Source organism: Sapajus apella, unplaced genomic scaffold, assembly GCF_009761245.1.
Source record: "Sapajus apella isolate SASKATOON/1434 unplaced genomic scaffold, GSC_monkey_1.0 scaffold29, whole genome shotgun sequence".
Classification (NCBI taxonomy): Eukaryota; Metazoa; Chordata; class Mammalia; order Primates; family Cebidae; genus Sapajus; species Sapajus apella.
In genome coordinates, this window is record NW_022436969.1 from 8,704,681 (window position 1) to 8,729,884 (window position 25,204).

General features: G+C 40.6%; 1 protein-coding gene and 1 long non-coding RNA gene across 9 annotated transcripts in view; one reads left to right on the forward strand and one right to left on the reverse strand.

Annotated features, from left to right (window-relative positions):
• Positions 1-25,204, reverse strand: part of RBBP8 (RB binding protein 8, endonuclease) — a 114,000-nt gene that overhangs the window by 73,188 nt on the left and 15,608 nt on the right. For 4 of the 8 annotated variants that reach the window (XM_032293214.1, XM_032293215.1, XM_032293210.1 and 1 more), the window contains exons 1-3: positions 19,123-19,333; positions 14,835-15,041; positions 2,230-2,272 (exon numbers count right to left, since the gene is read on the reverse strand). In XM_032293214.1, the coding sequence (XP_032149105.1) occupies positions 2,230-2,272; positions 14,835-14,943 (152 nt within the window). In that variant the 5' untranslated portion in view covers positions 14,944-15,041; positions 19,123-19,333. Of the gene's footprint in view, positions 1-2,229; positions 2,273-7,090; positions 7,179-14,834; positions 15,042-18,426; positions 18,899-19,122; positions 19,334-25,204 lie in introns of those variants that run through there. The other 4 variants (XM_032293213.1, XM_032293211.1, XM_032293212.1 and 1 more) reach the window with 4 other exon arrangements.
• The window catches only part of LOC116561435, a 136,641-nt gene continuing 130,879 nt past the window's right edge, over positions 19,443-25,204 (forward strand). The window contains exon 1 of the long non-coding RNA XR_004273425.1: positions 19,443-19,633. This is a non-coding gene — a long non-coding RNA (uncharacterized LOC116561435). The remainder of the gene's footprint in view (positions 19,634-25,204) is intronic.

Sequence of the window (25,204 nt, forward strand, 5' to 3'; positions counted from 1 at the left end):
TTTAGGGTAATCATCACCCAAGTATTTATCATTTCTATGTGTTGCACACATTTCAGGTTTCCTATTTTCAATATAAAATACATTGTTGTTAACTATAGTCACTCTATTCTTCTACCAAACATTATTCTTTCCGTCTCCTTATGAGTTTGCACCCATCAACTGACTCTTCACCTCCCTCCCACCCACACACCCTTCCCAGTCTCAGGTATCTATTATTCCATCCTCTACCTCCATATGATCGACTTTTTTACTTCCCACATATGAGTAACAACAATATGTCTTTCTGTGCATGATTTATTTAACATCATGACCTCCAGTTTCATCCATATTGCTGCAAATGACAGGATTTTATTTATTTTTATGGCTGAGTAGTATTCTATTGTGTATATACAACACATTTGTTTTATCCAATTCATCTGCTGATGGACACTCAAGTTGATTCCGTATCTTTGCTATTGTGAATAGTGCTGCAATAAACACGTTAAGTGCATGCATCCATTTGATATATTGACTTCTTTTCCTTTGGGTAAATGCCCAGTAGTGGAACTGCTGGATCACATGATAGCTCTCTTTTTAGTCTGGCAAATTTCCATACTGTTTTCCCTAGTAGCTTTACTAATTTACATTGCCATCAACAATGTACAAGGGTTCCCTTTACTCCATAGAGGGAGTTCAAGAATAAGACAGCAAGTCAAGATACTAAGGATGGGAGAGAAGAAAGAGAGAAATAATCTGAGTCTTTGAGTCACCTACTAACCAGTTCTAGAACGTCCCTTCTTTGGGCCTTCTATATAAAGAAGAAATTTTCCTTACTGTAGAAGTCACTTCTGATTGTTTTTATTTTTCACAGTAAGAAAACATCCTACCTAATAAGATGTACATCCTAAATTCACTACTCAAAAAAGGCTAATTTGATCTTCTGCTTAAGTTAAGAAACAGCTCAACTAGGGGAACTAAACATAGCTCTGCCACAGAAACAGAGAGAAAAGGAGTATTCTATGGTTAAGGAGGTTTTAGTAACATCTTTAAGGCAGGAACATGTACAATTACAACAAGCCACTTTAAAATGTTAAGAACCTGAAATTTTCATTTGTAACAAAACTTAAAAAAAAATATGATTTTATATTCCCGATTAACTAAGTTCACTTCCAAATGTGACTTTCTAGGTGTAACAGAAAATTTATCAATTTTCATTTTCAGATTATAATGGAGAAAACAACTGTTTTTTTGTTTTGATTTTTTGAGACAGGGTCTCACTCTGCCACCCAGGCTGGAGTGCAGTAGCACAATCTTGGGTCACTGCAACCTCTGTCTCCTGGGCTCAAGCAATCCTCCCACCTCAGCCTCCAAACTAGCTGGGACCACAGGTGCGTGCCACCATGTCTGGCTAATTTTTTGTATTAATAGAAATGGGGTTTCACCATATTTCTCAGGCTAGTCTCAAATTCCTGGGCTCAATCAATTTGCCTACTTGGGCCTCTCAAAGTGTTGAGATTGCCTGGCCACATATGGGTATGTTCTGATAGGTGTTTAGTAATCCAGCTTTCAATTACAGCCTTGGAAGCTTTTAGAATGTGAAGTAACTGAAGCCCATAGACACAGACTGTAAAGCAAATTTATTATTATTAGTTACATGATAACTGATTTTTGTTACGTGTGCTGATATTCTACTCTGCCATCTGTTTCAGATTCCTGAATGTGGAAGCTTTAGAGAATCATGAGTAAAATCTGTTCCTAAACTTAAAAAATCAGATCTGATTTAGAACTTTATAAGGAAAACAATTCAAAGACTCTTCAAGTAATTTCAAACTACCTAAAAGGAGTCTTAAAATACCCATTTAGTTTCTATTCATATGAATTTAGAAATCCCAGAATTATTCTGCTCCCTGTCTTGTAGCATGTTGAAATCCAGGTGTTAATTATGGCTGAAAAAAGAATTCTGCTGACAAATCAAAAAAAGATTACAGATCAATTGTCATGTTAATACTTCATGGGAAAAGATTACACATGTAAGTTGTAGTAAATGTAAACATATATAAGTAACTAAGGTTATACTTAAATTACAAAATTATTTTTACTTTAGAATTTGAAAAAAAAAATTGCTGTTGACTATCCAAGGCCCATACTAAGTAGGGCTAATTTCTTTATAAATAAGACATTAAGGTCAAATACAACATCAGTATCAACTACTCTATAAATAACACATGAGTGTTACATACTGATACTTACAAAACTCGCTCCTTTTTCAGCTTGGTTATTTTTACTTTTAAGCTTAAAAAAAAAAAAAAAAAAAAAAAAAAAGGTATTATTTGTACAACAGTTATCTAAGTTCCTTTATGAGTCAAATGCTACACTATTAAGTCGTATCAGTCTGGCTTAATATCTAAAAATGAAACAGGTCTCATTAGTTTACAGTGTATTCCCCTTACCTGTATCCTGCAGTCACAAAAGCATATCTGCAACATTATTCCTTTCAGTCTATTATATGACAGTCAAATGGAATAAAATTTTCCCCATCTAAAGTAAGTTATTTCCTTTCTAACAGCAGGGTAAGCATATAATTAGAAGTTCACTATAAATGAAGGTCTATGTTCTGACATAGCCTGTGCATTTGCTAAGAGCAATGGTGTTTATATAGGCACAAATCTTCTGGGATTAAACTAGATTGTGGCAGGAAGTCCTGGACTACTAAGAAAAATTCCTTATGGAAAAGTACTAACTAACAAAAGGCATGAATGCTTTTGCCTCAAGATATCTACTACATGAATTTTTAATTTTAATTAAATCTGACATAAAACATAAGAGAAGACCACTGTCTATGGTAGTTATTGAGAAGAAAACAGACTGACAGGCACTGAAACTGCAAGGAAGGATATGGACACCACAGGGTGACATTTTTAATTTTCATAAACAGTAATTAACAAAACAAAAAAAAGTCATTGAATAGGAAAACGCATACATCATTAGCAACTAAATATAAGTTAAACCAAAACAATTACTTAGCAAAACTGCAAAAATTATAATACCCAATATTCCTTTAAAAGTATTATTTAATCAAAGATTAAAACAGTAAAAATCTAAAAAAAATTTTTCTAGTCGAATATTGCTTTGCCCTCTATTTTCTCTATGCTCCCTATTTTCTGCAATGTGATTAACCTAAAGGGGAAAAAAGCCCTCAATATTTGCTCTTTCTCAATCTGTGCTTTTACTATAATTTGCCCCATTATAGATCTACTCAGGAATTTGGTGGCAGTTAGTTACCAATAAATAGTTATTAATTGACTGATTCCTGATGAATGAAAGAATATTTACTATGTGCCTTTAGTAGTTCACAGATTCTATCAAGTTATAAATTTAGAAAAGTTTTTCATACAATGTGTATAGGAACATTAATATATTTATCATTTCTAAGAACATAATTTTTCTCTATCTGTTTAACTTAGTACAATCTTTTGGACAACATAATTTAGACAAATACAAATTTTAAAAACAAACCTATACATTTCCCAACCATGGTCACATAGACACTGATGAAGTCATCTCCTCTTATTGCCCTCCATGGTAATGATTTAATGCCAGGAAATCTGGATATTGTGGAAAAATAAAGGCCCCAAAGAATTTTTTGGATGTTACATTTTTTCCCTATGTTTCAATTTCACCTTTAGGAAATGTCCAACTGATGTGACACATTTTACCTTCGAGTCTATGCCCTATAATTTGAATAAAATGTTATAAATAAGATGGTGAAAAAAATGTGATGGATAAACCTGTACTTGAATGTTCACAGCAGGCTTATTCATGATAGCCAAATATTAGAAACAACCCAAACATTCTTCAATGAGTTGTTAAAAAACCAAAACCTGTGATGCATCCATGTATTTTTTCCCTTCTCAAAAATCTGTGAAATTTTACTTGACAGATTTTTGTTTTTAGTTTTGGCTGAGTTCTAAAAATCAGTTCTGCCTTTAGAAGTGAAAAGTGCAGCCAAAGATGAAATGGATTCTTGCTGTAAACCATTTTAAGAAAAGAACAATGAGATAGAAAATCCATATAAACTTCAAAGGAAAATTCTTGGGAAACAGGGGAAGAACTACTCTTTTATCTTGTAAGCATTCAACACCTGTGAGGCATTTGTTCTGTCATGCAGATCACCCTGAAACAGGTTTACGTGTATGTGTTGTGTGTGTGTGTGTGTGTGTGTGTGTGTATGTTTCAGTATGTGTCTGTGTGTTAAATTTTAGCATTTGCTATTCACCAAGTCAATTAGGAATCTACAATTAGAACCCCTATAAAGTGTGCTTTAATCCTGCTCCACACCCATCAGAAGGAATGAGGCTATACAACAATGTAGCTCCTGTATGAACAGGTAATCTGTTCAACAAAGTATCTGGAATTGTAACACTGGCAACCTAAGACGCCTATGGAAGAAACAGTGCTCACAAGACCAAGCACTATGCTACAATTAACCCTATACCCGCTCATACATGAATTTTGGATGAAATGAAACAATAAGGGCCTGTATATTATAATACACAAAACAAATTTAAGAGTCAGAAACGAAGCAAAAATTCAATTTATTATGCATAAACAAAAATCACTGCTATGCTAATTCTTACTTATTTTAGTTCTCTACCCAGAACAAACCATATATAGTGTATGTACTGCCACTTTAAACAAGTTATTTACGGTTCTGAATTAAAAATGATAAACCTAATATTATCTTTCCTGACAAACAGTGGGGCTTTATATACAAATGAAGTAATTAAACTTCTACCAAAACTAATACTGCTAGCATTTCTATAATTGCCTAACAAATTATTCCAATTCCAAAGTCATATTTAAGGTATGCTCACTGTGCTTAAGATTTAATTATCTCAAAACAGGTAAATTAACTTTTGTGGATTTTGTTGTTTACAGATGTGAATGCAAATAAAAAATAAAAGGTATGAGAGTCACTGATAATATTCTTTTTTTTTTTTTTTTTTTTAATTGTGAGACAGGATCTGTCACCCAGGCTGGAGTACAGTGCCTCAATCACGGAATACAGTAGTCTTGACTTCCCAGGCTCAAGCGATCCTCCTGCTTCAACCTCTCAAGTAGCTGTGACCACAGGCACACACCACCATGCCTGGCTAATTAAAAATTTTTTTTTTGTAGAGACAGGGTGTTGCTTTGTTGCCCACGCTGGTCTCAGACTCCTGGACTCAAGTAATCTTCCTGCCTTGGCCTCCTGAAGTGTTGGGATTACAAGCATGAGCCACTGTGCCCAGCCTTACAGCATTCTTAATGAGTGGGGCAATTCCTTTCATTGTTAATTTGTGTAGTCTTTTTTTTCTTTTTTTGAGACGGAGTTTCACTCTTGTTACCCAGGCTGGAGTGCAATGGCGCGATCTCGGCTCACCGCAACCTCCGCCTCCTGGGTTCAGGCAATTCTCCTGCCTCAGCCTCCTGAGTAGCTGGGATTACAGGCACGCGCCACCATGCCCAGCTAATTTTTTGTAGTTTTAGTAGAGACGGGGTTTCACCATGTTGACCAGGATGGTCTCGATCTCTTGACCTTGTGATCTACCCGCTTCGGCCTCCCAAAGTGCTGGGATTACAGGCTTGAGCCACCGCGCCCGGCAATTTGTGTAGTCTTAATGTAATGTTCTATTCTTAGAATTTTTGATTCTATTTATAGAAAATAAATGGAACAATTCAAAAATGAATCAAGAAATATTCATCCTGTCCAATTAGAGCCTCCAAACTTTCCCATTTCTTCAAGGTATTCTAACTTTGCCTCACAAAACCTGCCTAATTTTCTTTGAAACTGATTACCATATTTACTAGACACAGAAAATATATTAACTAGATGTTAACAGCAGACACTGGCATAGGCAAAATACCATTTATTAAAACAGTGGTATTCTGAAAATAAATATTTTAAATTCTATTTTATTACTTGTGCTTTTAATAATAAACTTGATACTGAAAAATATTTTTAAAGGCAATACAATTTTGTACTCAAATAAATATACTTTATTTAAGACTCTTGAAATTTAAAGAACTCTGAAGTTTCCATTAAATTCTGTGAGTTCTGAATTTAAAGCATAACGATTGTATATTATCAATAACAATCTGTGTTTGTCACAAAACGAACATAAGACACTGGAATGAACAATCATGAAAAGATACAATTATCTTAAAGTTAAAGGATATAAAAATTTGATCACAAATGTCTCCAGAATTTTTCAACAAAAATGGTCTGGTTTTCATATTGCTAGTCTCCAACAGAAATTAGGACATTTTGCTTATTCTTTCCTAGTTTTAAAAGACATGCATGGCTGGGCACGGTGGCTCATGCCTGTAATCCCAGCACTTTGAGAGGCTGAGGCAGGAGGATCATGAGTTCAGGAGATCTAGACCATCCTGGCTATCATGGTGAAACCCCGTCTCTACTAAAAACACAAAAAATTAGCTGGGTGTGGTGGCAGGCACCTGTAATCCCAGCTACTCCGGAGGCTGAGACAAGAGAATCACTTGAACCTGTGACGCGGAGGTTGCAGTGAGCCGAGATCATGCCACTGCACAACAGCCTGGGTAACAGAGTGAGACTCCGTCTAAAAAACAAAACAAAAAACAAAAAACATGCATGCAGTTTATTATATTGTTGTGATCAGTGCACATTATTTTATTATGTTTCGGCAAAAGAGGCAAAAAAATTCAAAACACGTAGCAGAGCACGGGTAGATTTCTGCAGCTAAGTAAAAACTATATATTTCAAATATTACGATTCATAACATTTCTCTTTTATTTTTTACAAACATGAAGTTTTAAAAGCAATGAGTCAATTTTGATTCCTACATATACCTTAAAACCTGCAAAGTCCAGACAAGTCCATGTTTGATGTCTTTCAAACAGCTTCTTATACTGGTTTCTACAAATGGATTCTCCACCTCCTTAAAAAAATTAAGTTCCCTTAAGGCATGTCTTTGATGTTATCATACAGAGAATCTAATTTTATATGGAACTAGGTGGAACACATTGACACAGGCATGGCCCAAACCAAAATGTGTTTAAATAACATATTAACTTAAAAAATAGTACTTACTCATTTAATAACTTTACAAATCCATAAGTGATTTGAAATTGGGAAAGTGGTATGATCAGTACAATGTACCAAAGATTACCTTCTCTTACGAGCTCATATATCCAACCTAACATTCATAAAACACATGGATTTTACCATATACACCAACAATTACTGTATTCCTCCCTTTAAATTTTTCAGAGCATACAAACTAACTTTTGTGGGAATGTGATTAGAACATAACCATGAGGAGTACACACTTTTTTTTTTTTTTTTTTTTTAGATAGAGTCTCTGTCGCCAGGCTGGAATGCAGTGGCACGATCTTGGCTCACTACAACCTCTGCCTCCCCAGTTCAAGTGATTCCCCTGCCTTAGCCTCCCAAGTAGCTGGGACTACAGGCATGCACTACCACGTCCAACTAATTTTTTGTATTTTAGTAGAGATGGGGTTTCACCATGTTGGCCAGGATGGTCTTGATCTCTTGACCTCATGATCCAACCCCCTCGGCCTCCCAAAGTGCTGGGATTACAGGTGTGAGCCACCTAGTAGTATGCTTTTTAAAAGAATTATCTAATACATAATATTTGCAAGCTTTATGTATTCTATAATTTGATAAATATGGTATATTGTTCCTATTAAAGAGTATATTATCTGTTTTCTTGATGCTTCCTCATTGTAAAATAGGGATCTCATGAAGATCCTGTAACACCAAAGAACAAGAAGAAGGAATCTGTCAAATATTTTATTTCTATTAAATTAATAGCCTATAAAAAGCTAAGTGCAGTGGCTCACATGTTATCCCAGCATTCTGTTTCAAGACATAAAAAACAAAAATAGAAATGAAGAGTTTCAACAAAGTTGTAGAACATAAAATCAACTCTCAAAAACCAGTTGAATTTTTATACACTGGCAATGAACAATCTGAAAAGCAAATTAGGAAAACAATTCTGTTTACAGTAGCATCAAAAGAACAAAATATTTAAGAATACATTTCACCAAGGAGAGAAAAAACTTGTACACTGACAATTACAAAATGTTGCTGAAAGAAAGTATAGAATGACCAGGGTTCATGCCTTAATCCTGGCACTTTGGGGGGCCAAGGAGGTCAGAGGACTGCTTGAGCCTAGGAGTTGAGACCAGCCTGGGCAACAAAGTGAGACCCCCATCTCTATAAAAAATAAATTAGCCGGTACGGTGGTGCATGCCTGTAGTCCTACCTACTCCGAAGGCAGAAGTGGAAAGGTCACTTGCACCCAGGAGATTGAGGCTACCGTGAACCATGATTGTGCCACTGCACTCAGCCTGGGCAATGGGGCAAGACCTCATCTCTAAAAAGCAGTAATTAAAAATTTAAAAATCTTAAAAAGGGGGTTGGGCGCAATGACTCAAACCTGTAATCCCAGCACTTTGGGAGGCTGAAGTGGGTGGATCATGAGGTCAGGAGTTCGAGACCTGCCTGACCAACATGGCGAAACCCCATCTCTACTAAAGATACAAAAATTAGCTGGGTGTGGTGGTACGGACCTATAATCCCAGCTACTCAGGAGGCTGAGGCAGGAGAATTACTTGAACCTGAGAGGTGGAGGTAGCAGTGAGCCAAGATCACGCCACTGCACTCCAGCCCGGGCAACAGAGACTCTGTCTCAAAAAAAAAAAAAAAAAATCGGGAGATAGGGGGAAGATGGCCAACTAGGAACAGCTCAGGATTGCAGCTCCCAGTGAAAGTGCAGAGAGTGAGTGGACGCCGCATTTCCAGACGGATTTTTATTGCTCACAGACCAGGAGATTCCCAGGCGGAGGAGCCCCACAGATTGCCAGTGTGGCTGTTTAGGCCGGTGTGGCTGTTTTGGCCTGCACGGCTGGTTTGCCCACGCCCTGGCGCGGTGGTCTCTGTACAAAAGACACTGGTCCGGGTGCCCTCTTAGCTGGAGACTGGAGCCCTGAGACGGCAGAGTCGCCCATTCATCTGAAATAGCGAGTCAGGCCAGGAGATTCCTAGGCAAAAAAACCGCCAGGAATCTCAGCGCCGCTGTTTCAGCCGGCTCAGTGAGTCGCGGCACGGGAGATCCCAGTGCCTTTTCAACAGGTGACTGGAACACTGGGAGACAGTCGACCTTTCAACAACAACAAAAAAGACTCTGAGTCAGGGAGCCAGGTGAGCAGGCTTGGCTGGTCCCACCCCCCAAACCTCCCCCCCACACAAAAAAAACAGTAATTGAAAACGCACTGGGTTGAAAGTTTCACAGCAAGCACAGCTGAACCCGGAATGGTCTGGCTCTGTGGGGGAGGGGCGTCCGCCATTACTGAGACACTCCACCACTACGGAGGCAGTCTGATCATCGCTGAGGCAGCCCGCTATTGCTGAGACAACCCGCCGTTGCCGAGGCAACCTGCCACTACAGAGAGAGTCCGCCATAACAGAGGCAGGTCACCATTGCCAAGGCAGTTCTAACTACACCCATATAAACAGGACTGCAGCGAAGATCACATGGCAGCTGGGCGGAGCCCACAGCAGTTCAGCAAAGCCTCTGCAGGCAGACAGTGACTAGGCTGCCTCCTCACTGGGCAGGGCAGCCCTGAAATAAAAAAAAAAAAGGCAGCAGCACAACGGAAACTCATAAATAAAACCCTAACTCCCTGGGACAGAGCACCTGGGGAAAAAAAAAAAAGGGAGTTTATGAGTTCTGCTGTAGCAGACCTAAACGTACCTGTCCAGCAACTCTGAATGAACAACGGAGCTCACAGCTCAGGACTTGAGCTCCAATAAAGGACAGACTGTCCCCTCAAGCAGCTCCCTGACCCCCGTATATCCAAAGAGTCACCTCATAAAGGAGAGAACAAACTGATATTTGGTGGGCATCCTTCTGGGACAAAGATAGCAAAAGAGTAAACTGGTAGCAGCCCTTACTGTTCTGCAGCTGCTGCAGGTGATCCCCAGGCAAGCAGGGCCTGGAGTGGACCTCAGCAGTCCTACAGCAGAGGGGCCAGACTGTTAGAAGGAAAGCTAAGAAAAAGAAGTAACTTCAGCATCCACAAACTGGAAGTTCACTCAGAGACCCAATCTGAAAGTCAGTAACTACAAAGACAACAGGTGGATAAACCCACAAAGATGGGAAGAAACCAGTGCAAAAAGGATGAAAACACCCGAAACCAGAACACCTGGCCTCCTAAAAGGGATCACAACTCCTCACCGGCAAGGGAACAAGGCTGGATGGAGAAGGAGTGTGATGAAATGACAGAATCAGACTTCAGAAGGTGGGTAATAAGAAACTACAGTAAGCTAAAAGAACATGTTCTAACCCAATGCAAAGAAACTAAGAACCTTGAAAAAAGATTTGACGAAATGCTAACGAGAATGGACAACATAGAGAGGAATATAAGTGAATTGATGGAGCTGAAAAACAACACGAGAACTTCATGAAGCATGCACAAGTTTCAATGGCCGAATTGACCAAGCAGAAGAAAGGATATCAGAGGTCAACGATCAACTCAACGAAATAAAACGAGAAGGCAAGAATAGAGAAAAAAGGATAAAAAGGAATGAACAAAGTCTCCAAGAAATGTGGGACTATGTGAAAAGACCTAATCTACATTTGATAGGTGTACCTGAATGCGACAAAGAGAATGAATCCAAGCTGGAAAATACTCTTCAGGATACTATCCAGGAAAACTTCCCCAACCTAGCAAGGCAGGCCAATATTCAAGTCCAGGAAATACAGAGAACACCACAAAGATATTCCTCAAGAAGAGCAACCCCAAGGCACATAATCGTCAGATTCACCAGTGTTGAAATGAAGGAGAAAATGCTAAGGGCAGCCAGAGAGAAAGGTCGGGTTACCCACAAAGGGAAGCCCATGAGACTCACAGCGGATCTCTCAGCAGAAACCCTACAAGCCAGAAGAGAGTGGGGGCCAATATTCAACATCCTTAAAGAAAAGAATTTTCAACCCAGAATCTCCTATCCAGCCAAACTAAGCTTCCATAAGTGAAGGAAAAATAAAATCCTTTGTGAACAAGCAAGTACTCAGAGATTTCATCACCACCAGACCTGCTTTACAAGAGCTCCTGAAAGAGGCTCTACACATATAAAGGAACAACCAGTACCAGCCACTCCAAAAACATACTAAATGGTAAAGAGCATCAACACAGTCAAGAATCTGCATCAACTAATGAACAAAACAGCCAGCTGGCATCAAAATGACAGTAACAAATTCACATATAACAATATTACCCCTAAATGTAAATGGACTAAATGCCCCAATCAAAAGACACAGACTGGCAAATTGGATAAAAAGCTAAAAACCATCAGTGTGCTGTATCCAGGAAACCCATCTCACATGCAAGGATACACAAAGGCTCAAAATAAAGGGATGGAGGAAGATTTACCAAGCAAATGGAGAGCAAAAAAAAGCAGGAGTTGCAATTCTCATCTCTGATAAATTAGACTTTAAAGCAACAAAGATCAAAAGAGACAAAGAAGGACATTACATAATGGTAAAAGGATCAATGCAACAAGAAGAGCTAACGATCCTAAATATATACGCACCCAATACGGGAGCACCCAGATACATAAGGCAAGTTCTTAATGGCTTACAAAGAGACTTAGCCTCCCACACAATAATAGTGGGAGACTTTAACACCCCATTGTCAATATTAGACAGATCAACCAGACAGAAAATTAACAAGGATATCCAGGACCTGAACTCAGACCTGGAACAAGCAAACCTAATATCTACGTTTCTAGCATTATATCCTATCCACCTCCCCAAAAAACTCCCATCTCCCACTCCATTTCCTCTTAGAACTAAACCAAACCATCCACAATTCCTTGAATAAAATCAAACTCTTATCTGCAAACTTTTGCATGTGCTGTTCTCTCTGCTCAGAAAATTCCCTCCCCTCCCACCATCTTCTTTGCCTGGCTAATTAGGCTTAAATCAGTTATCAAGCCTGGTCCGACATAAACCATACACAAACACGCTTCCCCATGCAACCACACACACCCTTGGTTCTTCCTTTATGTTCTCGGTTAATAACATAGTACACTGTATTAAAATTCTAGACTAGAAATTCCCTTAAAACTAGCACTATATATGATTCATTCTTATTCATAGTAAGTGCCCAAAAAACATTTCTTGAACATTTCTTTGTGTCTCCATGAACACTGGGGCTTGAAAGAGTATTTCTGGGGTTGTTCATACTTTAAAACTCATTAATTAATGATAAGGGTATTACCAGTAGTTTTGCCAGAAACTAAATTTACCATGGAAAAGTTATAATACAGACCCATAGACTACACTTTAGAATCAGATGGATTATGTTTTAATAGTACTCCAGTGTAATGTTACAGCTATAAAGCACTGCAGTATTAAACTTAGGTAATCAAGAAAAAAATGTAATATGAAGCATTTCTCATACATATGGAAAGTATGTTAAAGTTACAGAATTAAAATATATTAAAACTTAATATCAAACCTTGAGCTTAGCTTCATAGAGTATTTTTTAACACAAATATTTACTCATCTCAACCACAATTGCTTAATCCTCTATATACTCCCTGCAATTTATAAAAACCTTCTAGCTGTTATTTTACTGTACTGTAATTATCTGTTTACATGACTCTGCCTCTATTAAGAGTGCAGGCTTTCTGAAGGTAATCTGCCATTCACTTTTGTATTTCAGTGCTTAGCAGCAAATAGATCCCCAGAGGTTTATCAAATGACCTACATGGTATTTTCATGTCTATATCCTGTAAATAATTTTATAGAATAAAATTAAATTTAGAGGTTGGTAATTAGGCTAAGATCACAGAGCAAGTGGGTAAATGAAATCAGAATTCAAATCCAGGTCTTCAGTCAACAAATTCTATACCTTTTCCACTATCTCATACATATTACCACAAGTAAACAATAGCAAGTTGTATACAAATTATGTCCTGTGGTAGTTGTCTGTGGTTAAAAAGTACCAATTTGACCATAAAAATGAATTACAAAACTACAATTGTAAATATTCTCTAAAAATGAGACCTGGCTGGGTGTAGTAATCCCAGTACTTTGGGAGTCTGAGGCAGGAGGATCACCTGAGGTCAGTTTGAGACCAGCCTGGGCAACATAACGAAACCCTGTTTCCACAAAAAATCAAAAACTAGCTAGGTTTCGAAGGTGAAGGATAAGTCTGGGCTGGGCCTGTGAATGTGCATTTCTAACAAGCTCCCGGCTGACATTGATGCTGCTTGTCTCTGGACCATATGCAAGTCACCAGCACTGGCCTAGACAATACTACAAGTTCTTTCTAGTACAAACATTTTCTTTATATATATATATTTTTGTTGTTGTTGTTTGTTTGTTTAATTGCATTTTACGTTTTGGGGTACATGTGAAGGATAAGTTTAAAACAAACAAACAAACAATAACAAAAAGAAAAAACAAAAAACTAGCCAGGCATGGGTGTACACCTGAAGTCCCAATGACTTGAGGAGATGAGGTGGGAGAATCACTTAGGCCGGCAAGTTTGAGGCTACAGTAAGCCGTGTTTGCATCACTGCACTCCAGTGTGGGTGACAAAGTGAGACCCCGTCTCAAAAAGAAAAAGAAAAGAAGATCAGCTGGGCATGGTGGCTCAAGCATGTAATCCTAGCATTTTGGGAGGCTGAGGCCAGTGGACTGCTTGAGCCCAGAAGTTCAAGACCAGCCTGGGCAACGTGGCAAAACCCTGTCTATACAAAAAAATACATAAAATTAGCTGGACATGGTGGTGCACACCTGAAGTCCCAGGTACCCGGGAGGCTACGGTGGAAGGAACACCTGAGCCTGGGAGGTCAAGGCTGTAGAGAGCTGTGATCATACTGTACTCCAGACTGGGCAACAAAGTAAGACCCTGTCTCAAAATAAATAAATAAGTAAATACAAAAATATATAAAAAAATAGATATGAGATCTTTGCAGGCACAGTGGCTAACATCTATAATCCCAGCACATTGGGAGGCAGAGACAAAAGGATCACTTCAGGCCAGGATTTCAAGACCAGCCTAGGCAACATAGTGAGATCCTAACTCTACAAAATATAAAAAGTTAGCCAGGTATGGCAGTATGTGCCTATGGTCCCAACTACAGGGGGGAGGCTCACTTGAAAATGGGAGGTTGAAGCTGCAGTGAGCCATGATTACACCATTACACCTCAGCCTAGTGACACAGTGAGACCTTGTCTCAAAAAAAAAAAAAAAAAAAAAGAAAGATAACTTGGAACTTACTTAAAGTTGGTCATTAAATGTATAAAACTCAACAGTGGACTGAATAAAGAAAACTTAGTACATATACATCAGAGAATACTATGTATCCATAAAAAAGAACAAAATGATTTCCTTTGCAGCATCATGGATGCAGCCAAAGCCATTATCCTAAGCAAATTAAAGCAGCAACAGAAACACTGTATGTTCTCATTTATAAATGGGAGCTAAACATTTAGTACATATGGATACAAAGAGGAGAAAAACAGATACAGAGACCTACATGAGGGTGGAGGGTCAGGGGGTGGGAGGAGGGTGAAGATTGAAAAACTACCTATGCCGTACCATGCTCACTACCTGGGTTGAAATCATTTGTACACCAAACCCCAGCAACATGCAATCTATCCATGTACCAAACCTGCACATGTACCCCTGAACCTAAAAGTTGAAAAAGAAAAAATAAACTGTTATAAAAAGGTAGTTATTGCCACTAGAGTCTCAACAAATTACTGCTAGAAGTATTTAAGAAAAGACTTTACCTTGTACTTCTCTCTCATGACACTCTTTCAGTTTCGTCCAAAGGTCCTTAAAGTCACTAGATATATCTGCAGAGTTAGGGCTTCCACAGCTGCTTCCTGAGATGTTCATCTTGCTTAATATGCTTCACACTGCTGCTTGCTTAATATTTTCTGATCTTTTCTGTTACATTATAGAGGTATCGAGTTGTCTTTGGACAGGTCAAATACCTGAAATAACAGATTGCAGCATAAATGAACTTTGCTTTTACCTTCACGTACTTTGAAGTCAGGTTGAAACACAAGTCCAGATATTTTCAAGTTTTCCTTATTTACCTATAATCAATCATTTTTAGAATTTGGGAAGGGAAGGAAAGAATAAGGAAAGAGGATGATAACGGTGAGCCTTGACTTCAGATATTTAGCTATATAAGGTAAATTTTCAGGCAAATTTTCTTACTCCTCTTAGAGAAAGAAATTATCTATCATTACATTAAACAGAAAGGATCCAAATATTGAGACATTTTTATCATTCATGGTCAATATTAATGTACCAGTATAAAAGTATTTATTGTTTCAGCTGGGCGAGATGGCTCTTGCCTGTAATCCCAGCACTTTGGGAGGCTGAGGTGGGTGGATCACTTGAGGTAAGGAGTTTGACACCAGCGTGGCCACCATGGTGAAACCCCATCTTTACTAAAAATACAAAAAATAGCTGGGTGTGGTGGTGCATGCCTGTGGTCCCAGCTACTTGAGAGGTTGAGGCAGGAGAACTGCCTGAAACCGAGAGACAGAAGTTGCAGTGGGTGGAGATTGTGCCACTGCACTCCAGCTTGGGCAACAAGAGACCCTGTCTCGATTAAAAAAAAAAAATTGTTTTTTTTAACTTTGAATTGACATGGAGTGGAGTGCAACAACATACTAAGCCCAAAACTGAAAAACTTTCTAAGATATTTTTAACAAGCATCCATATATACACACATCTATGTGTATTCTATAACAGAGTCAGACAGACGACAGATGTATTAACACAGATGAGGATCTGTATAATTTTCCAAAAGCAAGAGAAGTCAGTAAGATACAAACAGAGCAAACATCTATGAATACAGAAACATCTTAGAGTTATGAGACCATTAGGGTAAAGTTCTTCATGCCTCTCTTAGAATAAAGGTGAATGATTAAGTTTATTACATAGTCCTTGAAGAAACCAACAGGTTAAGAAGTTCGAGTGGATTAGTAAATATTTTAATATGCATTCTTAAAATGAAATCACTAATTAGCTACAACTTAAAAAGTTTAGGGCAGGGGGCCGGGTGCGGTGGCTCATGCCTGTAATCCCAGCACTTTGGGAGGCCGAGGCGGGTGGATCACAAGGTCAAGAGATTGAGACCATCCTGTCAACATGGTGAAACCCTGTCTCTACTAAAAATACAAAAAATTAGCTGGGCATGGTGGTGCGTGCCTATAATCCCAGCTACTCAGGAGGCTGAGGCAGGAGAATTGCCTGAACCCAGGAGGCGGAGGTTGCTGTGAGCCGAGATCGTGCCATTGCACTCCAGCCTGGGTAACCAGAGTGAAACTCCATCTCAAAAAAAAAAAAAAGTTTAGGGCAGGGCGTAGTGGCTCACATCTGTAATCCCAGCACTTTGGGAGGTTTAGGCGGGCGGATCACCTGAGGTCATGAGTTCAAGACCAGCCTGACCAACATAGAGAAACCCTGTCTCTATTAAAAAATACAAAATTAGCTGGGTGTGGTGGCACATGCCTGTAATCCCAGCTATTTGGGAGGCTGAGGCAGGAGAATCGCTTGAACCCAGAAGGCAGAGGTTGCAGTGAGCTGAGATCGTGCCACTGCACTCCAGCCTGGGCAATGAGAGCAAAACTCCATCTCAAAAAAAAAAAAAGTTTAATGATTAGCAAGTCTACTAAACCTCCTCAGCCAATGCAGTACCATTTCTAACAAGTACACAAACTGACTGTTCCTTGCTAACCATTTCTTGAGGTCTCTGATGAAGGGGCTGAAACAGTAGTTCTGAAGGGAGCAAGAGTATATGTGAAGCCATTTAGTGAACTGTAAAGCACTACAAAAATAAACTATCAAGCTTTGCAAAAATTGTGATTAGACTTTTAAACATAATCAGCAGAGACTAAATATGAACTGGATTTTAGATTATTAGGGAATTGTTAATTTTCTTGGGTATGATGATGTGGCCATTTTTTAAAAAGAAAGGTCTAATCCCAGCACTTTGGTAGGCCGAGGTGGGTGGATCACAAGGTCAAGAGATCGAGACCATCCTGGTCAACATGGTGAAACCCCGTCTCTACTAAAAATACAAAACATTAGCTGGGCATGGTGGCGCATGCCTGTAATCCCAGCTACTCAGGAGGCTGAGGCAGGAGAATTGCCTGAACCCAGGAGGCGGATGTTGCGGTGAGCCGAGATCGCGCCATTGCACTCCAGCCTGGGCAACGAGAGCGAAACTCCGTCTCAAAAAAAACAAACAAACAAACAAAAAAAACCAGAAAGGTCTTATCTGTTAAACGGATATTTACTGAGATATTTACAGGTAAAGAGATAAATTTTCTGAGATTTACTTGAAAAAAAAGTCAAGCTTAAACAAAAATGGATGTTGGATGAACAGCTGAAACAAGGGCTGAACTTCGACAATTACTGAAGCTGGGTAATGGATGGGTATACAATGGGGTTCATAATTTCTGTATTTCTCTCAGGTACGTTTATCTCTGTAAGAAAGTTTTTGAAAATAAAATTAGGTGCACTGCATTAGTACAGTTTTGTTTCCAAAGAGGTTTTCATTCTTTTTTTTTTTGAGATGGAGTTTTCCTCTGTCGCCCAGGCTGGAGTGCAGTGACGCGATCTCGGCTTAGCTCAACCTCCGCCTCCCAGGTTCAAGCGATTCTCCTGCCTCAGCCTCCGAGTAGCTGGGTTTCCAGGCAGATGTCACCACACCCGGCTTATTTTTGTATTTTCGGTAGAGGCAGTTTCCTCATGTTGGCCAGGCTGATCTCGAACTCCTGACCTCCCTGCCTCAGCCTCCCAAAGTGCTGGGATTACAGGTGTGAACCACCTCGCCCCGACTCATTCCATTTTTAACTCTAAGGGCTAAACAAATGGGCCTACATATAACTGTGAATAAAAGCCACCATGTATTGTTTCCCACATACCAGAAACTGTGCTGTTTTATATTCGACATAATCTTCAGAAAAACTCTGTAAGACAGGTACTATAATTTCATTTGAGAGTTGGGGGAAGAGGCTTAAGGAAGTAAATGACTTGCACAAGGTCACTCAGCTGGGACATGCCTACTCAGGGCTGAAATGAAGTCATGTGAGACCAATGACTGTAAAATATCTCTCTGTGGCAAAAAAAAAAAAAAAAAAAAAAAAAAAAAAAAAAAAAGATGGGGACATAAACTGTTTCTATTAAGTCAACAGTGTAAAATAAAGGTTTAATTACTTTAATGATCCAAAAAATATTAATACATTCATTTAAAACCAAGGGTGTAAGTGAAGTACAGTGCTTTAAAAGCAAAACATAAAAACACTTTATCAACATTAAACTTACAAAATTCTGGCTCGCAAAACCCTTTCCACCTACCCAGCATGCCCAGCACTTTTTGCTGGCATCTCTCTCGGCACTGAACCGTTATTCGAGCCACATCGACAATGTACATTTCCCAATCTCTCAGAACAGTACCTCTTGCCTCCCAAGTTGCATTCTGGGCTCGAAGGCCTGTAATCGCTTAATACATTTCTGTGTATTCCTTAGTATAAACCACCACACCGCAGGTGCTCACTAAATACTGACTGCCACATCACACGTATTCTCACACAAGTAAGGCGAGAGGCAGGTCTCGAGTCACACGGGGGACTTGAACAAACTCCGCGAGACATCTGATTGGTGCTCTTAGGCACCGAGCAGAGCAGAGCTGCAAAAGCTTTCCAGCCAGGCCCCTTCTACATCCGCCTCTCCCCAGGGACCGCGCAGTTTCCGCGTGAGGGTCTGGCCAAAAAAGCTCCCAAGCGCGCGCGCCGAAGTCAGCGCATGCGCGGGGCGAGCTTGGCGCTGAAAGGCGCTTCCACACCCCGCGCGGGAGGCGCAGAAACTGTACTCAGTTGAGCGCTGGTCCTCCCGCCGGTCCACCTCCAATGAGTGTAGCCCGGGCCAGGCCTATTCCCTCAGACACTGCCACAGAGCTGCACCCCTACCCCGGAAGCCCTTGGCGCAGCTCCAGACCAGAAGAGGCCGCTCTGACCCAGAGGTCCGGGTGGAGCAGAGATTCCTTTTACTCACCGCCTCCAAGATTGCCTCGGGATTTGCGGAAGCCCCCGAAGGGAAGGAGGCCCCTTCGGAGGCTGTGAAGGGACGGCTGCTCGCTTTTCTCTTTCTCCCTTTTCCCTCATCAGAGTGCCAAGTCCTCGGTGGGAAAGCCAACCCCTCCGGGCAGCCCGCGCTTTAAGGCCGGGGGCTGCAAGCCGGGCTAGAAGGCGGCCGGACCCGCCCCGCCCGGGAGCCTGCGCGACGTCACGTGGGAGTTCCCGGTACGTCACGCCCCTTCCTCGCGCTGGCCATCTCCGCTGTGCCCTTCCTGCCTCGGCTGAGGAGCCGGCTCCGCGTTGCAGCCCAGGCCGGAGGTCGGTGGCTGGGGAGGGGAGCGCCACCTCCGAGCTTCCGGGAGCGACCCGAAGAGCCTGGCGGCCGCCACACCATTTCTCAGAACCGTTGGGGAAAACTCCAGCCGTTCTGTCGCGGGAGCATCAAGCCCTTGGGGTTCTGTGAAAGTTATCTGTACAGTGTATCTAACGTAAGCATTTTGCAGGGAAAGTATGTATAAATGACCTGTGCCGAATGGAGAGTTAAAATTAACTAATGGGCCGGGCGGGGTGGGTCACGCCTGTAATCCCAGCACTTTAGGAGGCCGAGGCGGGCGATCACGAGGCCAGGAGTTCAAGACCAGCCTGGCCAACGTGGGGAAACCCCGTCTCTACTGAAAATACAAAAATTAGGCCGGGTCCGGTGGCTCATGCCTGTAATCCCAGCACTTTGGGCGACTGAGGCGGGCGGATCATGAGGTCAAGAGCTCAAGACCAGCCTGGCCAACATGGTGAAACCCCGTCTCTAAAATTAGCTGAATATGGTGGTGCTTGCCTGTATTCCCAGCTACTTGGGAGGCTGAGGCAGGAGAAAGGCTTGAACCGGGAACGGGGAGGCGGAGGTTACAGTAAGTCGAGATCGTGCCACTGCACTCCAGCCTGAGCTACAGCGAGACTCCGTCTCCAAAAAAAAAAAAAAAAAAAAAAAAAAAAGCCATGGTGGCGCCCGCCTGTAATCCCAGCTACTTGGGAGGCTGAGGCAGGAAAATCGTTTGTACCTAGGAGGCGCAGGTTGCAGTGAGCCAAGATCTCGCCATTGCACTCCAGCCTGGGCAACAGTGTGAGACTATGTCTACATACATACATACATACATACACAAAATAAATTCACTGATGGTGGTGGAATGGATGTGGATTACTCTTAACAGTTTTCAGCCTTGTCGCTGTTACCCGGTTTAGTAATGTAACCTGCGGGATTGGGCGGTAACCGCCATAGATCAAAACGAACTGTATTTTGCTGAGGTTAAACGGGAAGTTTCTGTCAAATTTGAAACGAGAAGGAATCTGAAGCAATCAGCATTATTGGGACAACATGCTGTTAGGTAATTTTTTTTTTTAAGTCAATTTTTCTTGAGGCTGTTCGTTTGAAATTCAAATCAATAGCAGGTATTCCTATTGCTCCTGATTTAAATCGTTTTTAGACCAGTAGAAATTCTACAAATGAACAAAATAGACTAGAATCACAGTATCTTTTAAACCAGTCCAGTACTTTTGTGTAATCATTCTAAGACGAGGGAAGAGGACAAAGGATATTAACAGGCTTCAAAAGTTTAGTACTTAGAAAATCATAAATACAAAGTAGAAAGGTAATTTTTCCACCTGTCCCACATCTTAAGGGATGAATAAATATCATAACTTAAAAAGTTAGTATAAAGAAGAGGGGTGCTGCACCTTCTATTAGCCTGTTACAGCAACTATCATTCACTTCCCCATTTTATAAGACAACTCCACATTTTTAAAAGAAAATGGATGAAATTTTGACTATGTCATTTGTAACACAGCATAGGAAACATAACTGACAGAGTGAAGCTTTTATGTTTATGATGGAAGTAACCTGTAATGTTTGTCATTAAACAAGAGTATTGAAAGAGCAGTGTAGTGTGGTCCAAAGAAAAACTATCTGAGCAGAATGACCTAACCTGTTCCTGTGGCCTCTGCCAGTGCCTCACTATCTAATCCATTTATGCAAGTCAGAATCCAAAGAGTCATCTTTGACACTTCATTCGTCCTTAACCTCCATATCCAAGCCATCACGCAGTCCAATGTTACCAAACATCCAAATCCATCCCCTTTTCTCCACCACTACCTCCATAATCCAAGACACTGTTACTTCTTACCTAGTCTACTGCTAGTCTCCTTTCCATATCCACGCAACCAACCACCCCTCCTAAACCTTTGTATTTACTGGTGTTCAGAACAAAACCTGAGCATCTATTCTCCATATATATTTAATTTTAAATTACATGCATGTACTGTTGAAAAATGGTACATAATCTAATGAGGAAGTTACAGGCTCTGAAGTCAGACATCTGGGTTTGGATCCTGCTCTAATACTTCCTTACTGAGTGGCCTTGAACTGACTGCTTAACCTCGCTGTCCCATTTTACTTGCCTGTAAAGATAATAATAGTACCAACCTCACAGGGTATGAAGATTAAATGAATATATGTAAACTGTTTAGTATTCCGATATAATATGTGTCCAAAAGCTAGCCATAATTAGTATTTCTTAGCTAATATTATTATAATCCATTTTTAAAAGCATTTTTAAAGGATGAAAAAAATAGAATAAAAATATAGTATCTTCTTCCCTTCTCCATCTTAAATTGTGTCTACTTTGAGAGCACTTCTTTATACTGCAGCTGCTGTGATCTTCTTGAAAAGTAAATCTGATAATGTCACTGTGCTGTTTAGATCCCCTCAGTGGCTTCCAGTTACTCTGTGAAGGAAGCCTCTTTGAACTGCCTCTGCTCCCTCTTTGGCTTTTTTTCCAAACATTTTCTGTCCTCTGTTCTCACTGGCCTTCTGATGTTTCCTAGGCCTTGCTGTTGCCTCTGCCGGGAGTCTTCCGCCAAACCTACCCCCACTCTTTACCCTAGCTATCTACTAATCATGATTTTAACTTATTTCAGTAGTCTCTTCTACTAGATCCTAGTAGTAGGATCCTATAGTAACATGTAACCTTCTCATCTTACAGTTTTTATTGTTTTAGTTATTTAATTAATTCTGTCTCCCCACTAGACTGTAAATTTCTTGAGATCAAAAAACATTTCTTGCTGGGCACTGTAGCTCATACCTGTAATCCCAGCACTTTGGGAGGCCAAGGTGGGTGGATCATCTGAGGTCAGGAGTTTGAGACCAGCCTGACCAACATGGAGAAACCCCATCTCTACTAAAAATACAAAATTGGCCAGGCGTGGAGGCACATGCCTGTAGTCCCAGCGACTTGGGAGGCTGAGGCAGGAGAATTGCTTGAACCTGGGAGGCAGAAGTTGCGGTGAGCTGAGATCTAACCATTGCACTACAGCCTGGGCAACAAGAGTGAAACTCCGTCTCAAAAACAAACAAAAAAAAAACATGTCTTGAGCCAGACTTTGGGTGGCTGAGGCAAGAGGATCATTTGAGGCCAGGAGTTCAAGATGAGCTTGGGCAACATAGTGAAATCTTGTCTACTATTTTAAAAAAACAAACCAAAAAAGCTGGGCACAGCGGTGCGTGCCTCTAGCTCTAGTTACTGTGGAGGCTGAGGTGAGAGGATCACTTGAGCACAGAAGTTCAAGACTGCAGTGGTCTGTGATTGTGCCAGTGTACTCCAGCCTAGGTGACAGAGTGAGAGACCCTGTCTCTAAAATTAAAAAAAAAAAAAAAAAAAAAATTTGTTCCCGCTTTTATCTCCAGGAACTAGCCCAGTGCCTACTACTGAATCAGTATTCTATGAGTAAATGAATGAAATGGACATTCCCTGATCCTGTTTCTATGTAAGGGGGAACCTTTGGGTGCTTTCAAAATTCTTAGGGTTTTTTTTGTTGTTGTTGTTTGTTAGTTTGTTTTGAGATGGAGTCTTACTCTGTCGCCCAGGCTGGAGTGCAGTGGTATGATCTCCATTCACTGCAACCTCTGTCTCCTGGGTTCAAGCAATTCCCTGCCTCAGCCTCCTGAGTAGCTGGGATTACAGGTGCCTACCACCATGCTTGGCTAATTTTTTTTGTATTTTTAGTAGAGATGGGGTTTCACCGTCTTGGCTAGGCTGGTCTTGAACTCCTGACCTCGTGATCCACCCACTGCAGCCTCCCAAAGTGCTGGGATTATAGGCATGAGCCACCGCACCTGGCCAAAATTCTCCGATGTTTAAATGAGATTGTATAGGGCCACTTTAACAATGGAAATGGCCCTATACAATCTCATTTAAAAATCTAAGAATTTTTAAACAAGAAAAGCTTAGGCATCCTCATAGATAGGTTCTAAAGAAGCTTTAAGAACCACATGGAATAAATTTTGAAGTTCCAAAGATGTGCTGAAAAAACATCTTTAACAGAGAAGCAGTTATTTTGAACTCTTCATAATACTAAGTTTCTCATATTTTGTGGCTTAGAACAGTATTTCCCAAACTTTTTCAATTTCAGCATACTTAGAAAATGAACACTTGGGTTATGTACTGTGATGAAAAGATGAGATTACTTCCATTCAGCAGCAACCGAAGTTGAGACTACAGTCACCTCAGGCCCAGTGCTGCCACCTTCAGGGCTAGGTTTTTAATGTCCCAGCACTCCTGTTGGAGGCCCTGGCTGGAATGCTGAATTTAACAACTGTAGTGAAATAGTTAAAATGGTAAATTTACGTTATGTATATGTAGGCACCAATTTTTTAAAAAAATTGTGTGATAGGCCGGGCGCGGTGGCTCACGCCTGTAATCCCAGCACTTTCGGAGGCCGAGGCGGGTAGATCACGAGGTCAAGAGATCGAGACCATCCTGGTCAACATGGTGAAACCCCGTCTCTACTAAAAATACAAAAACATTAGCTGGGCATGGTGGCGCGTGCCTGTAATCCCAGCTATTCAGGAGGCTGAGGCAGGAGAATTGCCTGAGCCCAGGAGGCGGAGGTTGCGGTGGGCCGAGATCGCGCCATTACACTCCACCCTGGGTAACAAGAGCGAAACTCCGTCTCAAAAAAAAAAAAAAAAAAAAAAAAAAAAAAAAAAAAAATTGTGTAGCAGTACAGCTCTAGGATTCTTAAAAGTAAAATTTTGTAACTCATGTAGATTTAAAAGTCATCTAACTCAAGCCATTTTACAAATTAAATCCTGTAGATTCTACAATCTAGGAGTTAGATTCTACAATCTAACTCCTGCAGCTGGGTAGTTAAGTGTTGGGAAGGGAAAATGATGTATCAGGTTAGACTGATATCACTAAAATCATATAGTTTCAGACTTCATGCAGGACATCAGTTAATCCTTAAAATAGCCTTTGTTCAGCTCCTTTTATTTTCTCTGCTGTCTTCCAAACTTTTACTATTTTCAGTCCTCAAGCCTCTGAAAGTATTTTCACTCTAGGCAGACAACCTAACCTCCGGACTAAACAAGACAATTGAGCTCAACAAGTGTGATCTTCCTAAACTTGTTTTTTTCTTTCTCAACCCCATGAATTGGGCAATGCCATTTGCAGTTAAAAATACAACCTGAGGCCAGGAAGCGTGGCTCATATCTGTATTCCCAGCGCTGTGGGAGGCCCTCGGGAGGCTCACTTGAGATTTGAGAAACTGCAGTACAGGCTGGATGACAGAGCCAGGACCTGTCTCTTAAAACACATACACAACACACACATGCACACATGCACACACAAACACATGCACACACAATCCGGCTGCTTCTTACTTTCCTGTCTACCCCGGTTCAAGCTACCATCAACCTCTTCTATGGCAATATCCTCCTTTTAAAAAAAATAATAAATAATCTTTCTGTCATCCGCTCTTTTCTCCATTACAGCATATTCTCCAGCAGCAGTCAGAGAGACCCTTTAAAATCTGTCAGAAAATCACACTCCCTGCTCAAAGCATATCAGGGTCTTCCCATCACCCTAGAATAAAATCCAAACTCCTTTTCATGGTGTCTGGACGAGTCAGGCACTATATTCTGCTGATGATACCTCTTCAGATATGATTTTGAATTAGTGTTTTCCTTTCCAACCTCACATTTTGCCCTAGTTTAGGCCCTGGTATTTCTTACC